Here is a 17992-nt window from a genome sequence, read left to right as displayed (position 1 = left end):
TTTTTAGAACACTCCACCCAATAACAACAAAATACATATTCTTTTCAAGTGCACGTGGAGTATTTACCAGGATAGACCATATTTTAGGCCACAAAAAAAATCTCAATGAATTCAAAAGGGTCAAGTCATACAAAATATATTCTTTAAAAACAATGGAATTAAATTACACGCCAACAACCAAAAGATCTCTGGAAAATCCTCAAATATTTGAAAATGGAACAATCCACTTCTAGATATCCCATGGGTCAAAGAAGAAATCAAAAGAGAAATTAGAAAATATTTTGAACTGAATAAGGATGAAACCACACATATAATTTATGGCATTCTGCTAATGCAGTATTTAGGGGTAATTTTTAAAGATTTTATTTATTTATCTGTCAGAGAGAGAGAGACAGAGCACAAGTAGGGGGAGCGGCAGGCAGAGGGAGAAGCAGACTCCCCCCTGAGCAGGGAGCCTGATGTGGGGCTCGATCCCAGGACCCTGGGGTCACGACCTGAGCCGAAGACAGACGCTCAACCGACTGAGCCACCCAGGTGGCCCTAAGGGGGTAATTTTTAAAAAAAAAATATATTTTATTTATTTATTTTGAGAGAGAAAGAGAAAGAGAGAGAGAGGGAGAGAGAGAGTGCATGCAAGAGCTGGAGGGAGGGGCAGAAGGAGAGGGAGAGAGAGAATCTTAAGCAGGCTCCTCCACACTCAGCGCAGAGCCTGATGCAGGGCTTGATCTCACGACCCTGAGATCATGACCTGAGCCAAAATCAAGAGTCGGTTGCTTAGTGCAGTGAGCCACCCAGGTGCCCCTTAGCGAGTAGTTTTTATGCACTAAAAACCTATCTTAGAACAGAAGAAATGTCTCAAAACAATGACTTCAGCTTTCACTTCAGTCAAAAGAAGAGCAAATAAAACTCAAAGTAAAGGAACAAAAATAATGAAGATCAAAGTGGAAATCAGCGAAATAGAAAACAATAGAGAAAGTCAACAAAACCAGATTCTTCTATGCCAGTGTTCATAGCACCATTATTCACAATAGTCAAACGTTGGAAAAAAACAAAACGTCCATCAGTAAATGAATGGTAGCTAGAAAAGTCAAATTCATGGAGACAGAAAGTTGGTTTCCAGGGGCTGGAGGCAGGGGGGAATGAGGAGTTATTGCTTAATGGGTACAGAGTTTCTGCTTGGGATGACAAAAAAGTTTTGGAAATATCAATGGTGATGGTTTTGCACAACATTGTGAATGTACTTAATGCCATGGAATCGTACACTTGAAAATGCTTAAAAGGGCAAATTTTGTGATGCGTAGTTGCCACGATTTAAAACATTAATAATGTAACATACAAAAAACACACTGAATCGTACAAAAATTTTTAAAGATTATTATTTTTATTTTTAAGCAATCTCTACACCCAAGGTAGGGCTGGAACTTACAACCCCGAGATCAGGAGTCACAGGCTCTACTGACTGAGCCAGCCAGGCACCCCTGAATTGTACAATTTAAATGAGTGAATTTATATCTCAGTAAAGCCGCTAAAAAAGGAGTGCATACTGTATGATTCCACTTACGGAAAAGTCTGGAAAATGCAAATTACTATGGTGATCGAAAGTAACTCTAATTCGCTCACTTTCTCATCTTCTTTTACCGCCTCCATTTTTCCTAGTACTTCAGTTTCCTGCCTGCCTCCTTATGTCAACGTCGGTCTTGAGGAGGAAATCGGGGTCTGGGGAGGAGGGGGCGGCCTCACTGTGCCAAGGGAAAGAGGAGCCTTGGGGAACCTCTGAACCGAGTAGCTTGTCTTGGGGTCCGCACCTGGGGGCCGGGTCGAAGTAATCCTCGATTACCCCAAGGGGCAGTCAGTCTAGAAGCCCGTGACTCGCAGACCGTGGGGCTGGCGTTGGACTCCACTTCCCAGGAGGTGTCGGGGCACCCAGCCGAGACTGCGTCTGACGACGGGGGTGGGACTCGGGAGCTGCCCGGATGTGGCGCCGAGCCCGCCGAGCCCGCCCACCTCGGCGAGAGTCGCGCCGCACGCTGTGCCCGCCGCGGTCAACGGCGCGGGAGGACGACCGCTTTGCCAGGTAATCCTTAGGGAGACTCCCCGCACCCAGCGCTGCCCCCCGCCCGCACCCCAATCCCCCGCGCTTTTCTTGAGTCTCCCCAGCCCGGGACGGCCGCGTTAGTCTGTGAGCCGTTTCTGAGATGGAAGGCGTTGGAGGGTGGGATGAGGTGGATGCATACGGGGGAGACTGAGCCAGCTCCTGCTGCTTGCGACTCGCATGTGGGGCACCTCTCTGTCCCAGGCTCGCGAGTCCCTAGGAAGTCCCGGAACCCAGCAGCCTTGGTGGAGAAGGATGCGAGCGAAGTGCCGAGCGGGCTTGTGGGGCTCTTGCTGGGTCACTACCCCTGCCTCCCTGGTTTAAGTTTCCAGCCGCAGGATAGTCTTCGCCTGGCTCCGGTTTGAGGAGCGTTCACGGGGTTTCCTTCGGCCTCGAGAGTCCCAAAGCCTTCTGCGACTGGACTTGAACCAAAGAAGTCGGTCTTCAGTGTGAAAAAGCTGCCGGGGTTTAGTAGAGGAGCTAAGTTGTGGAGAGTAGTGAATACAGATGGGGGGTCTTCTGCTGAATTGTTTTGGTTTCAGAGAGTTACAGGGTGATTTCAAGTGGATTAGACCCAGACTTAGGGAAAGGGTGAGACTTGGAGGAGAATGTGCTAGAAACGGTAATCCTTTGAGCTGCGTTCTTGTCTTGACTCTTACTGGGTCTTCTACATTGTATCCAACCTAGGAGAAAATTGACTCCTATGCAGACTGTACATGTGAAGGAAGGATACTTTGTCAGACGAGGTTGGAAGATTTGGAAGAAACTGTAATTCCAGTTCACCGTGCATGACTGATTGGGAAGGGCACTTTCTGGGGGTGCTGGTTTCTGCAGCACCAGCCCTCTCCCAATTTCCAATCCTAGAGGCATACCTAAAGATCTCTGAGCTGCCCTGGTATCTACTTCACGGTGCTACTGGGAGGCTTAAATAAGATATGTAAAAGTATTTGGCACAATGCCTATAACAAGCTCTCATTTTTTAGTTTCCCTTTGCTTCCCCATAGCAACTTTCCCCCCCCTTTGAGCCATGCATTACTTTGTATTCTTGTTTGCCTTTTCATATGAGTCCTGCCTTTACCACAAGATTGTAAGCTTCTAGCAGTCTTTCTTTTTACTCTTTTTTGAGTCCCTTCCAGCAGTGTGGTGCCCATGGGAATACCCGGGAGAATGTAGATAGTGGTGGTGATGAGGAGGGGAAAGCTGTAGGTGATCCATAACAGGACAGCATCGTGCTAGATCCCGAGGCTGAGGTAAACAAGCTTTTCTCATTTGCCTTTCTCTTATAACTCCTAGCCTTCTCTCAGAGCTCCAGACCCTTTAAAAAATATTTTTATTTTTAGTATTTTAAACCATTTTTAAATATACAGTACAGTAGTGTTAACTATATGCATATTGCTGTGCGGTAGATCTCTAGAATTTCTCATCTTGCAAAACTGAAACTTTCTTTTTTAAAGATTTTATTTATTTGAGAGAGAGAGCATGCAAGCGTGCCAGCACGAGTGGGGGGAGGGACAAGCAGACTCCCCACTGAGCGTGGACCCCCCCCCCAATACGAGGCTCGATCCCAGGATCCTAAGATCATGACCTGAGCAGAAATCAAGAGTCAGACGCTTAACCGACTGAGTCACCCAGGCACCCCACAAAATGGTTGAATAATATTCAACCTTAAAAAATACATATATCTCACATTTTCTTTATGTTTTCATCTATGATGGTCTTTAGGTTGCTTCCACCTCTTGGCTCTTTTTTTTAAATATTTTATTCATTTGAGAGAGAGAGATACAGAGAGAGAGAACATGAGCAGGGGAAGAGGGAGTGGGAGAAGCAGGCTCCCCACTGAGCCAAGAGCCCGATGTGGGGCTCAATCCCAGGACCTGGGATCATGACCTGAGCTGAAGGCAGACGCTTAACCATCTGAGCCACCCAGGCGCCCCCACCTCTTGGCTCTTGTGTGTAATGTTGCAATGAACACTGGTGTACAAGTATCTCTTAGAGATCCTGTTTTTAATTGGTTTAGATATATTTTTTAGTATTTTTAAACTTTTTAACTATGGATAATTCCAAACATACACATAAGTAAATAAAACAGTATGATGAACATGTGGGCTGAATAAATGAGTCAATTAATTGTACAAAGTAGCCCCCCAAAATACCTGGGAGTTTTCCTGAACCTCCCTTTCATAGAGAGTTTGCTATGGGTGAGGATGTCCTGGGTTTTGTTTCAGACCTGGGATGTTCTAGCTGCCCTTCATCATCTAGGCCCTCAGCCATCAGTGTGGCTTGAATGCCCATCTGCAGACCATATATACCAGGAGGGTTAGTAGATAGAAACAAGAAGAAATGAGCGTAGATGCCTTTTCCTAGTTACAGAGAGGAGGAGCTGAGCTTGCGGTGCGAAGTGGTCTTTGGGCCTAAGAGTTTGCTCTGGATCAGCAACTCCCTCAGATGCACAGTTGTCCTGAAAGCAGTCACTTGGAACAGAGACGTTGGATACCGGATGATACGGAATAGCAGACTGGGAAGATGAGTTGTTCATGCAGGAATTGCTATAGGAATTCAGAGGAGAAAGAAATGAATCCAGACTGGGAAAATCAAGGAAGGCTATTCTCAAAGAATGTGGTGGTGACTTTACCCTTTTTCCATTGACCTTGTATGTTTGATCCTTATGCCTGTTCCTAGATGGAAAAAGATAGGGCTGATGGTCAGTGAATACTGGAGCTGAATTACACTCCGGACTTTTAGCTGTGGGACCCATGCTAATGAAGGCTTCTAGGTGGAATGCCTTGCTAGTCAGAATTGGCTGTGTGGGATGAGAGCTACCTCTAGTGGGCCTGTGTGAAGCATACTCAGAAGGCCAACTTTTCTTTCTTTTTTTTTTTTAAGATTTAATTTATTTATTTGAGAGAGATAGCGCAAAAGCAGGGGGGAGGGGCAGAGGGAGAGGGAGAAGCAGACTCCCCACTGAGCAGGGAGCCTGATGTGGGACTTGATCTCAGGACCCCAGGATCATGACCTGAGCCAAAGGCAGATGCTTAACCCACTGAGCCACCCAGGCACCCTGAAGGCCAACTTTTCTTTACTTTGACTGAAAATAAGGTGTTTTGTTTTGTCTATGATATGGGCCTAATGTAGACCTTAGCTAGTAAGACAACAGGGTGAAGGATGTATCTAGTCCCCCAAATTCTCAAGGTGAGAAACTAATTGATTCTCAATTTTTTAAAAGATTTTATTTATTTGAGAGTGAGAGAGAGCACGAGAGGGGGGAGGGTCAGAGGGAGAAGCAGACTCCCCACTGAGCAGGGACCCTGATGTGGGACTTGATGCTAGGACTCCAGGATCATGACCTGAGCCGAAGGCATTCGCTTAACCAACTGAGCCACCCAGGCACCCTCAATTTTTTTTCTATAATCAAATACATATGACAGTTTATCCCCTTTCCTCCATGTTCTGACACTTGAAGAAGTTAATGCTATCATAGGATCAGGTCTGAAATTAGTGCAGTAGCTAAGAAGCTAAAGGAAATGGAGTGCTTTGTGGGCACTGACAGGGTAGGGCATTGATAGGGTTTTAATATGGGGGTATAAATGTGGGAGCTCATAGTAAACATACTTCTTGGAGGTCATTTGTGCCTTACCATTAACTCTCAAATACTTGGTTCATGAAGAAATGGATGAGAAAGTATGGTGGTGGTATGACCAATGGTTTTGCTCAGATAAGGTGGGAGGGGATGAGGTCCCTGGTTTGTCTAGCATTGTAATGACATTACAGAACTTTTGCCTTCCCCAGAACAGAAGAATTATGAAGTCGTAGTAGTTTCTAATACTTAATGAGTACTTTCTATCTGGCAGGCACTAATAAGTACCACACAAACATTCTTTCATGTAAGCCACGGGTGAAAAGCCTGCCCAAGCTGACAAAGCTTAGAAAAAGAAAGGACTGGTTTTGGACTCCAGGTGGTCTGACGTCAGAGCCTGGACTCTTAACTCCTCCTCTGGATGGCTAAGTCTGACTGGCCTACCTTTCTCCAAGTTTATGACGTCACTGTCAGGAACAGAGGTTTCTTTGCTGAGTCTATAGCCATAGACCCAAAGTAAGAGCTATATTTCTTTTGTTTCAACCTTTAGAACCTCCTTCTACATCAATGTATTTTTTTAAAGATTTATTTATTTGAGAGAGAGAGAGAGAGAACATGTGCATGTGGGAGGGGCAGAGGGAGAGGGAGAGAGAATCTCAAGCAGACTCGGTGCTGAGCACAGAGCGCAATGCAGGGCTCGATCCCATGACCCTGAGATCACGACCTGAGCCAAAACCGAGAGTCGGACGCCTAACTGACTGTGCCAGCCAGGTGCCCCAACATCAATGGCATTTTAAAAATTAGTTTCCATTTATTGAGCACCCGCTATGTTTTAGCACCTCTGATAGAGTATGCCAGACCTCCTGGCAAAAATGTAACAAATACCTATGTATATGAATGGTTTTTAATCTTTTTGGGCTCACAGCCCTTTTTGACAACCTGTTGACAGTTTTGGATCTTCTTTCCAGAAAAATTCACTTATGTACATGCACATAATATTGCATACTTCAGAGGCGGCTTCTAGGACCTACTGAAGTTTATCCTCTAGCAGTCCATGGACTCCACGGTAAGATCTCTTGCCCTATATAGTCTTTTCCAGCTGACTCTTCTATGGTGTTAAGGGGATGGGCAGTGGTGGTGGTGGTGGGGGTCTCACCTCCTCTCTTTCTCCTCAGAGAGAAATGTCTATAAAGCTTAGGCTACCCCAATGAACCAAGCATCTGCGAACATTCTTCCTTTCTCTCTTGCACTTAGGACTCCAACGGAAGAATGCAGACGATCAAATGCGTGGTTGTAGGAGATGGGGCTGTAGGTAAGACCTGCCTCCTCATCAGTTACACAACGAATGCCTTTCCTGAGGAGTATATCCCCACTGTCTTTGACAACTATAGTGCCCAGACATCTGTGGATGGCCAAATCGTCAGCCTGAACCTGTGGGACACAGCTGGCCAAGAGGAGTATGACCGACTGCGAACGCTGTCCTACCCCCAGACCAATATCTTTGTCATTTGTTTTTCCATTGGCAACCCATCCTCGTATGCCAATGTGAGGCATAAGTGGCACCCCGAGGTCTCCCATCATTGTCCCAATGTGCCCGTCCTGCTGGTAGGTACCAAGAGGGACCTGCGGAATGACACTGAGACAGTGAAGAAGCTCAAGGAACAGAGCCTAGTGCCCACAACTCCTCAGCAAGGCACTTCCCTGGCTAAGCAGGTCGGGGCTGTCAAGTATCTAGAATGTTCAGCCCTGATGCAGGATGGGGTGCACGAGGTATTTTCAGAAGCTGTTCGGGCTGTGCTTTACCCTGCCACAAAGAAGAACACCAAGAAGTGTGTCCTTTTATAGCTTTTGGGGTGCTACTTGGAGACTGCACCTAAGGGGGAATGAGAGGGATTCCTTTGATAGCATTGAACAGACAATGCCAGCATGAGCCATTTGTCTCTTTTCCTAGAAACCCTAGACTCCAGGTTATTGGGCTTTTGGAGGAACAAAGACAGCCTTGTTTGTACATGGCTGCTTTGAAGTTTGGTCTGAACCTTTTGGAGGAAGTTTGGGGAGAGAGAGAGAGTGAGAGAGAGAGAGACTGACTGACTTTTACCTCTAAATTAGCTTTCCTAGCTGTATTTACCATTGAGCAAGTGCCTCACAGAAAGACAAGTTTCTACAGTTTTCAAATCATTGCCTTAAACTTTCCGATATACTAATTTTAGAAAATCATTTTATATGTGATTCCTGGGTGTTCCCAGTGTCAACATGTTCTTCCCATTCTGGAGATGAGACATGCTTGCAAAAATGGTTAAGCAGCATTTTTCAAAGTTCTGGGAGATACTAATAGACGTTCCTTGACAAGGTTCTGTGGTCAAGTAAGTCAGGAACCAGTGGGTTTTTTTTTAAGTGTTTATTTAAATTCCAGTTAGTTAACATACAGTGTAATGTTAGTTTCAGGTGTACAATATAGCGATTCAACACTTCCGTACATCACCTGGTGCTCATCACAAGTGCCCTCCTCCATCCCATCACCTATTTCCCCCAGCCCCCCCCCCACCTCCCTCTGGTAACCAGTGATTTAAATAAAGCAGGACTGGTTCCTCTACTGGGGGGATTTATAACTTTTAATAAGTGGGCAACATTTCCCAAATTTATTTCACTGAATCTTTTCTTTTTTCTTTTTTTTTTTGGTTCCACGCAACACCTGTTAACATCTCTGGAAGCACAGTTTGAGAGATGCTGGGTTAAGAGGAACTAGAAAATCCCAAAGAGGCTGTGGTGAAAAAAAAAAGCATAATGTGGTCCTGTTCTTTTTGATGTTTCCCTCTTTATGCCTTTGAGGGGAATGTTTATCAGCCACGGACTTGTTACTGGTTCCTCTTCTGCCCTCAGGAGATGAGTTTGGCACTTCGTCACGGTAGCACGTTGGATGTGGGGTCCGATGGTCAGATCTGCTATCAGATTATGATAGCACTATGGGCCTGGTGTTGTGGAATTAATCCCCCATAAAGCTATGTCCCTGAGGCCTCTGTGAGGCCCTTTTTTTCTGTCAGCTTCTGCTTCAGGGAAAGACCACTGAAGGTTAACCCCACAAACCAACCAACCAACCACCCAACCACCCAACCAAAATGTTCTGCCAGTCATTATCAGGGAGTTGTGTGATTCTTCTCAGTGTCCTACCTTGCTCTCTTCCTATTCCTCCCTCCTCTGTACATTGTGTGTGTGTGTGTGTGTGTGTGTGTGTGTGTGTGTTTGTTTTCAGTCCTGGTTGCCTTTTGAGGTCTTTTAGTTGCTCGAAGAAAGTTGGAGTATGTTGGATCTCCAGACCCTGGGGCTGTCACATTTGTGGGGATTTTGCTGGGGGATTTCAGCCTGCCCTGTGGCAGTAGGAGTCAGATTCCTTACCCCAGTAAGCCTGCTTCTCCTTATTCTCCCTAGTTGTATTTTTGACCTTCTTCATTTGATATGGAAGGAAAACTTACTTCTCCACCTGGCAGATAGTAGTTGACAACTCCACTGTGCACATATTCTCTTACCCTGCCAAAATAAGCATTGGATCTTTGAGAGTTTGGGAAATGGAGTTGAAAGAATCACGTAGCTCCTTCTGTGGTGAATGAAGGGTCTGTGCTTTGCTCTGGGATGGTCTTGCTGTTGCTCTTTGACATTATATGATCAGATTAGTCCTCAGGTTAACTGAGCCTCCTGGATAGGGTTGCCAGATAAAAGAGAGTAGTTTTGTTTTTGGTTTTTTTACAAATAATTTTTTAGTGTAAGTATGTACCATGCAATATTTGGGACATAGAGTCAAAAAATTATTTGCTGTTTATCTGAAATTCGAATTTAATGCGGCATCCTATATTTTTGTTTGCTAAATCTGGCACCCCTATTCTTGGAGAAGCGGAAGCTGGAGGTTGAGCAGATACCAAGTGTTGTTAGAAAGTGAAAGGTTACATAAGCTCACTATTCTTCCTCCTTTCCTTCTGGTTTTCCTTTCCCTCACCATGGACTAAAGTGTTCTGTTTTGCTTTTCCTTTATCCCTGCACTCTCCTCTTCATACAGTAATTCATTGGTGTATATTTCTACACCATTGTCTAAAGCTGTGGAGGATCCAGGATGGATAATATTGTCTAGTAGATGTCTTCTATCTCAGTTTCAATGTGCTGTATCTATTTCTGGCATGTGACCCAGGGCCTCCTGTTTGGAGGGGGGGTTGTAGGGGCTCTGTGTGAACAGGGTGTTAACTGGAAGAGGGTGAGGGTGGCCCTCCTTAACTAAGGCCCAGTAGCACTTTGGAAAGTGGGGGTCTATTATCATAGTGTGGGGACTGTAGGAGTCAACTGGCCTGTGGGCACATGTGCCAACTGCTCTATGTAGTCACTGAGTTTTTCCCACGGGTGGCCAAATGAAGCACCTGTTGCTCGAGTGTATTCCGGTCTCAGGATGCTTGGATTGATGCTGCCTGAGGTGCTTACAGGACTTCATGGTTGAAAGGGGCTAGAAACACGGCTGTCACCTGTGTCTCTGGGAACTTTCCATTTAGCTACTGAAATCTTTTAAATTGGCTTTTAATTTAATAGCACCTCCTGCTCCTGCTTTGCCTGGGAAAATCTCAGATGTAAGCCTGGGCTTGGTCTGGTCAGACTCGCGTCCTCTAACGAGTGGAGGTGCGATCCCCAAGTCTGAGAGTATGGTTTTGTATTGGACTCATTTGATGGTCCTGAACAGACACTGACATCTTGATTTTTATACTTAAAAGGAATTTGTATGATGACTAACATGCTAATACCACTTTTAAATTGTTCATAATGAATGGCAATAAACTTTTCTGATTTTACTGGGTCTGTTGCTTTCTAAAAATCAAAGCAATTCCTCAACCCTCCTCCTTTGTCTTGAGTGGTTTCTAAATGCCTTTCAACTTGCAAAGGATGAAATAACTATAACTGTATTCCACATCGCACCTATGTGTAACTGTACTTATTTTTCTACCTCAGACGATCAGGGTGGGGAACTGTCTTCCCTGCTAACATTGATTCTCTCGTTCCTGCTGGTTTTCACTAATGACAGACCAGTTAGCTCCCTGTGGGTGATTTTTTAGTACACTACATTCAATAAACAATTATCACGCTCCTATTGTGTTACAGGTATTACAGTACTAGGGACTAGGGTTGTAAATATAGGACATAACATTTAATGTCCTTTGCCTCTTCCAGTTATTTCAGGAAAATATCCTTTCTCTGTGCGTTATAAAAATGAACTGATACTGTTAATTGTATATAGCGCTGGTGCACTATTAAGTGACTGCTAAAGGGGGCGCCTGGGTGGCTCAGTCAGTCAAGCAGCTGCCTCTGGCTCAGGTCGTGATCCCAGGGTCCTGGGATCGAGTCCCACATCGGGCTCCCTGCTCGGCGGGAAGCCTGCTTCTCCCTCTCCCACTCCCCCTGCTTGCGTTCCCTCTCTCACTGTCTCTCTCTCTGTCAAATAAATAAATAAAATCTTAAAAAAAAAAAAGTGACTACTAAGGAAGAGCAAAACCATGTTGTGTTTTGTTTTGCTTTGCAAACAGCTTTATTGAAATATAATTACATACCAAAAAATTCACCCATTTCAGGTATACAGTTTAATGACTTTTAGTAAATTTACTGACTTATACAGCTGTCACCAAAATCCAGTTTTTTTTTTAAGATTTTATTTTATTATTTTTTAAAGATTTTATTTATTTATTTGAGAGTGAGCGAGCAAGCATGAGAGAGAGCACAAGGGTGGGGGGGAGAGGGAGAAGCAGACTCCCCGTCAAGTAGGGAGCCCGATGTGGGACTTGATCCCAGGACCCTGGGATCATGACCTGAGCCGAAGGCAGATGCTTAATGACTGAGCCACCCAGGCACCCCCCTAATTATATTTATTGCCTCTCCCATTTTTCCCCTCAGTGCATCCTAGTTTGACTATATCTTTAAGTAAGAGAATTGCTCTATTCCCTCAAAGAACTTTGGTCATTTGAAAGTAATCTAAAGTGTTCTTTAAATTCCCATAGTTCTATGTATCTTTTATCTTCTATAGTACATAGTGTCAAAAAGAAAAACCACAGGCCCACTAAGGCGAGGAGCCCCAGATCAGTAAAACCAAGACTTAATACCTAACTTAACTAGAGTTTCAGTTCCACCAGGAATATAACCTTTAACTAGTCAACATGCATTTTCCTGGTCAGCACTAGGAAATTTACTCATAGGCCCCTCTGTTCCCCTTTAGAGGGCGACCTTGCCTAAAACAGTGCTTTACTATTTTGGGGGGGGGGATTTTTAAAGTTTATTTATAATCTCTACACCCAACGTGGGGCTTGACTCTTATGACACCTAGATCAAGAGTCACATGCTCCACCAACTGAGCCAGGCAGGTGCCCCTACTTCATTTCTTTTTATTGCTGAATAATATTCCACTGTATGGATATACCATATTTTATCTACTTACAATTGAGGGAAATTTGGATTGTTTCTACCTTTTAGCTATTATGAATAGTGCTGTTGTGAACCTTTGTGTACAACATTTTTTTTTTTAAGATTTCATTTATTTATCTGACAGAAAAAGAGCACAAGCAGGGGGAGCGGCAGGCAGAGGGAGAGGGAGGAGCAGACTCCCCACTGAGCAGGGAGCCCGATGAAGGACTCGATCCCAGAACCCTGGGATCATGACCTGAGATGAACGCAGTTGCTTAACCAACAGCCACCCAGGTACCCCTGTGTACAAGGTTTTGTGTGGACATGTTTTCCGTTCTCTTGGGTATATACTGGAGTGCTGGAAATTGCTGGGTCATATGGTAAATTTATACAAAACCATGTTTTGAGTCAAGAATAGCATCTTTATTATTTATAGTATGTGAAGTCCCCTTCCCCATTCTTTTTTTTTTAGAATTATTTTTTTTAATATTTTATTTATTTGACAGAGAGCACAAGCAGGGGGAGTGGCAGAGGGAGAAGCAGACTCCCCGGTGAGCCAGGAGCCCAACGAGGGGCTCAATCCCAGGACCCTGGGCAGATGCTTAACCGACTAAGCCACCCAGGCGCTCCCCCCTTCCCCATTCTATAAGCCTCCATCTACCTCCTGCTGAATCTGCTTTTCCTTAAGCACAAGCATCTAAGAAGCACTGTAAAGTACATTTAGGGTGCCTGGATGGCTCAGTCAGTTCAGCATCTGCCTTCGGCTCAGGTCATGATCCCAGGGTCCTGCGATCGAGCCCCGCATTGGGCTCCCTGCTCAGCGGGGAGCCTGCTTCTCCCTCTCCCTCTCCTGTTCCCCCCACTTGTGCTTTCTGGCTCTCTCTCTGTCAAATAAGTAAAGTTTTTAAAAAAATAAAGTACATTTAGAAATATATTCCATTTTGCTTTTTTGTTTTAAATATTAGTATAGCAGTTATATTCTCCTATAACTTTTCATTACCGAAGTGCAGCTTCTCAGCTGTGCAGATTTTGGCAGATGTTTGTCATCTGGCCTAGAAATGTAACTACTGTTAACATTCCAAGGAACATCCATACAATGAAGTATTAAGGAGAAATAAAAATGAATGAGGAAGAGTGCACTGTGGTACACTGTGATTTGAGGCTAAATTATTAAGTGAAAAAGAGCAAGGTGAAAGAGTATATATAGTATGCTACCTTTTGTGTAATGAAAAAGAAGTAATATGTATACTCATTTGCTTATTTTTGCAAAAAGAAACATAGGAAGTACAAATATCAAGTCATTATATTGTACACCTGAAACTAATAGAATGTTATATGTCAATTACACCTCAATAAAAAAATAAACACAGGAAAGATAAACCAGAAATTAAGGAATGGTTACTTATAGGGAGTAGCTGGGTACTGGGGTAGAGGGCATAGGCATGGGAGCAAGACTTCTCTGGAAATAGCTTTTTACATACTTTTGACTTTTAACCATGTCAAAACTGACATATTTTAAAAATTAAATTATATAAAAAAGGATATTAAAAGCAAATCGTAAAGTTGAATAAAAACAGAAACAACTCCACAGAGGGAAAAAAAATGGTTCAAGTAATTTTTACACACAGTACACTATATATCCTTAATAGGACATATTCTAAGGACAAAAACTGCGAAGAACTTCTGAACTTTACTTAGGTTTATTGTTGGTAGTGGTATCCACCTTGTAATTCTGAAAAGAGTCAATATATGGATGTTGGGAACCAGAATTTTAATTGTAAGAGAAGCAAGACAGAAATATGAAATGGGGAAAAGTGAGGGAGAACCCTGTGGTGTTGGACTTGAATTGGAGGTATTAGTATAAACTCATTTATTTATTTCTATTTTTTTAAAATGTAAGCTCTATACCCTATGTGGGGCTTGAACTCACAGGCCCAAGACGAAGAATCGCATGCTCTACTGACTGAGCCAGCCAGGTGCCCTTTAACTCATTTTTTTAGCTCTCTCCACTGAAAGGGCCTATAAGCAATGATGCCCCAGTTTCTAAATACCATTCCTCACTAAAAGGTATCAGGGCTCCTTGGAGAAATGGCTTATATTGGGTCTGGGACAGGAAATGTACAGATAAGCCTAGAACATCTTGTGCCAAAAAGCAAGGAAGTACTCCAAGACTAATAACAGGAGCCAGAGTGAAGTGGGTCCCACTGGACAAATTTGGAACAGTTTGAGCATCAAAAAGGATAATGATGGTGCTAGATTATGACACATTAAAATAAAAACGGGAGAAGGGAGGTAAGACCCAAGTTCTTTACTGAATAAATCCACTTAATAAGGGCTCCTGGGTGGCTCAGTTGGTTAAGCGACTGCCTTCGGCTCAGGTCATGATCCTGGAGTCCCTGGATCGAGTCCCACATCAGGCTCCCTGCTCGGCAGGGAGTCTGCTTCTCCCTCTGACCCTCCCCCCTCTCATGTGCTCTCTCTCATTCTCTCTCTCTCAAATAAATAAATAAAATCTTAAAAATCCACTTAATAAGCGTAGAAGGAATTTAAGAATTAGAAAAATCACCCTTCTGCACTCTCCTAACATAATTGATTCAGGCAAGGATCATTAAAGGATGCTAAAACCATTGGGTGAATATTCACAGAATCTCAACCCCATTTACTTAATTACAAAAGGAAAAATGCGCCTTTGCAATGGAGAGATCTGGCGCTCAAATACAGCATCACCAATAGTGTGACAACCTGACGTTTGTGCCTTCTGATGGCCGGTAAAATATTTAACGTAAATCAGTTCGAAGAAACAATCAGACGAATTCAGAATATGGAATACTTTGAAGACAATTTGCCTGGATTCTTCCAAAAAAACTGTAGTTCATGCAACACAAAGAAAAGGCTGGTGTTTCTGGATTAAGACTGAAGGGAGATTACCAAGTGCAGTGCAAGAACCTTCAGCGGATCCTGGATTGAGGTGCAAAATGCTCCAACTAGGACAACTGGGGAAATCTAAATACGAAACACGAACTGTATGTTAAATGATAACGATTTAATGTTAATTTTTAAAGATGCAATAATGATTTTGTGATTATGTAGAAAAATGTCCATTTTTAGGGCTGGAGAATCACATATTTGTAACCTACTTTCAAATGGTTCAGAAATTAAAAAAAAATAAAACCTGTAAAAATGTTAACAATTGTGAACCTAGGTGAAGGATCGGCTGTTCCTTTTACTCATCTTTTTCACACTTCCCGAAAGAAACCGAGGGGGAGGGGACTCCATTTCCATGGGGAAATGTCAATTCAAAACAACTTGGATAGGTACCTCTGGCACAGTGCAATTTACGGCCAGTTTCTCCTTAAGAAGCAACGACGCCGCAGACAGAACGGAGGACTGCTTCTAACCTTTACTTCCGCGTACCGCGGCGTGGTGACCCGCGGTTAGTAGAACGTAGGCTACGTGACCCAGGCAGTTCCTTCTGATTGGAGGAACAGCCGTGACTCTAATCCAGTGCACCGGCGATGCTCATGCGCAGATTAGTGGAAGGGGCGGGGCCCAACATTTTCTTTGACCAACCGCTTTCCACATAACCAACCTCCTGATCGCGCACGGTCGAATCAAAAGCCGTTAGTAAAGTAGTGCAACCAATTCTCCTTTTTCGTAGGCCGGCCGGTCTTTCCGGTTATCCCCCCCCCCCCTTATTCCGCTTCCGGTAGGGCCTGGTGGGGGTCAAGGAGCCCTGTAAGTCACTTCTGGGCGACTAATGTTTTTATTTCCGGTCCATGGGACCAGGCTGGGATCTGCTGCTGTCCGCAGCCTCTGGTGACACCACAACCGCCATCATGTCAGACACGGACAGCGATGAAGATTCCGCTGGAGGCGGCCCATTTTCTTTAGCCGGTTTCCTTTTCGGCAACATCAATGGAGCCGGACAGCTGGAGGGGGAAAGCGTCTTGGATGATGTGAGGGGGCGGGCGTGTATATAGGGTCGGGGGTGGTGCGGCTGAGTGAGGAGAGTAGAGGGTGCTTAGAATAGAGCCCCTATGAGAGGGCGCGGTTAACGTAAAGAGGAGAGGAAATGAGAAGCGGACACTATTCTAGTAGAGCGTGCATAACGTAGAGTGTGGAGGCTCCGTTCGGGGTGAGGGTGGGAAGAAGAGAGAACTGTAGGCAAGCCCTCGTAGGTCAGGGGCGCTGATGTGGGTGGCGTTGGGGATCATATCCTAACAAGGCAGACGGAAAAATAGCGTAACCTAGGGACATTGCTTTTAAGCCGTTGCTCTGAGGACTTTGGAGATTCTCGAAACTGCCTGTCTGACATCGTTGACTTGAGGTGGCTCTAGAGCAAGAGGACTGGACAGAACCTGTGACAAATCGTGTGGTTCAGGTCTCAGTTCTTAGAACAGTGAATGTTCAGACTATTTGAGGCAGACCCCTTCTGGTCCAGTGCACTTCTTGGGTAGTTTTCCCAGTTTTCACTGACATTCATGAAATTGTTTCCTGTGTCCAAATGGACCTTACCTACTTTCATTTAGGTTCATTTTCTCAAGGAAAAAATACTGATCAGTATTCCTCTTCTGCATCACACACAAACACACAAAAGGTAGCAAAAAAAGTTCTTGTCATCCCTTCCCAAATCCCAGGGACCTCATTTGCCTTAGCCTTTATTCAGAGAACTACTGTTCCATTTGTTTAGTCTTGGTGACGGTTCTTTGACTAATCTTTTCTTAGTAAAGTATGGTGATGAAATTGGACTTAATATGTTGATAAAGATCTGATCAACGCGGAGTTTAGTGGAAGATTTACTTTACAGTTCTGGAATGTGATGCTCCTTTTAGCACATGCAGAGTTATATTTAATATGGATTTACAGCTTTGTGCTGGACCAGGGAAATAAGCCTTGTGGTGTGGGAAGCTTAGGTTTAGTTGTTATTTTCGACTCTGGTGCTGTCCCTTTTTCAGGAGTGTAAGAAGCACTTGGCAGGCTTGGGGGCTTTGGGTCTGGGCAGCCTGATCACTGAACTCACCGCAAATGAAGAATTGACTGGGACCGATGGTGCCCTGGTAAATGATGAAGGTGAAGTGTGGGTCATGGGGAGTAAGGAGGGAGGAGGCTAGCCATTTACTATGTATACACTTTTCAATGGGAATTATTTAAGGGAGTGAGAGTTACTTTTTGTTGAGATATACATGCCCCCCCCTTTTATTTATAGGATGGATCAGGAGCACAGAAGATGCTGTGGACTATTCAGACATCAATGAGGTAGCAGAAGATGAAAGCCGAAGATATCAGCAGACAATGGGGAGCTTGCAGCCCCTTTGCCACTCAGGTGATTCTTTAGTGTCATCAGTAGAGCATTCCAGTTCATTTTCTTGCTGTGTAGTCCATTTTGTTTCTATGTATGCTTTCTGCCATTGTTCCTGCTCTCCATCCTTTGCTTCTCTCTTTTTGTCAGCTCAGTTCCATGTAGCTGCTGTCCTTTTTTTTGTGTTCTGGGGCAGTGTTATACTCAGATGTTTATTCCTCATACTGGTTATCCCCAAATTCTTGGTGAATGCCAAGTAAGGATGATAGTGCTTTCCTTATCATCTAGTATTTGAGTACCTACAGGGTTCATGGCACTGTTTTAGATATTACTTGAACTCAGTCTTTGCTCTTAGGGACTTGGTGGTTCAAGGAGGATTAAGTATATACAATGTCGTATATAAATGAGCACGCATATTTATTGGCTCAACTTCTATTAATCACTCACCACCTATATGCTGACAGAATGCATTTTTTTTTTAAAGATTTTATTTATTTATTTGACAGAGAGAGATACAGTGAGAGAGGGAACACAGGCAGGGGGAGTGGGAGAGGGAGAAGCAGGCTTCCCGCCGAGCAGGGAGCCCGATGCGGGGCTCGATCCCAGG

The 17992-nt window shown here is 44.2% G+C and overlaps 2 protein-coding genes across 8 annotated transcripts in view; both read left to right on the top strand.

Moving 5' to 3' along the window:
* The first annotated feature begins 1995 nt into the window (after positions 1 to 1995).
* LOC116625346 (rho-related GTP-binding protein RhoG-like) lies at positions 1996 to 8105 on the top strand. The gene is made up of 3 exons (XM_032393829.1): positions 1996 to 2074; positions 6635 to 6732; positions 6921 to 8105. Exons 2-3 carry the CDS (start codon positions 6721 to 6723, stop codon positions 7509 to 7511), a joined length of 603 nt encoding a protein of 200 aa, XP_032249720.1. The 5' UTR covers positions 1996 to 2074; positions 6635 to 6720; the 3' UTR covers positions 7512 to 8105.
* Positions 8106 to 15774: 7669 nt separating this feature from the next.
* The window catches only part of TAF1 (TATA-box binding protein associated factor 1), a 74547-nt gene continuing 72329 nt past the window's right edge, over positions 15775 to 17992 (top strand). For 4 of the 7 annotated variants that reach the window (XR_004298064.1, XM_032393792.1, XM_032393791.1 and 1 more), the window contains exons 1-3: positions 15776 to 16042; positions 17042 to 17156; positions 17293 to 17409. Coding sequence is in view for 6 of the 7 variants with exons in the window: in XM_032393792.1 (XP_032249683.1) it covers positions 15863 to 16042; positions 17042 to 17156; positions 17293 to 17409 (412 nt within the window). In the remaining variant the exon portion in view is untranslated. Of the gene's footprint in view, positions 16043 to 17041; positions 17157 to 17292; positions 17410 to 17992 lie in introns of all 7 variants that reach the window. The other 3 variants (XM_032393789.1, XM_032393788.1, XM_032393793.1) reach the window with 2 other exon arrangements.

This window comes from Phoca vitulina, unplaced genomic scaffold, assembly GCF_004348235.1.
Source record: "Phoca vitulina isolate PV1807 unplaced genomic scaffold, GSC_HSeal_1.0 scaffold77, whole genome shotgun sequence".
Lineage (NCBI taxonomy): Eukaryota > Metazoa > Chordata > Mammalia > Carnivora > Phocidae > Phoca > Phoca vitulina.
The sequence above is the reverse complement of the archived record's forward strand: the minus strand, read 5'-3'. Positions and strand labels throughout refer to the sequence as shown.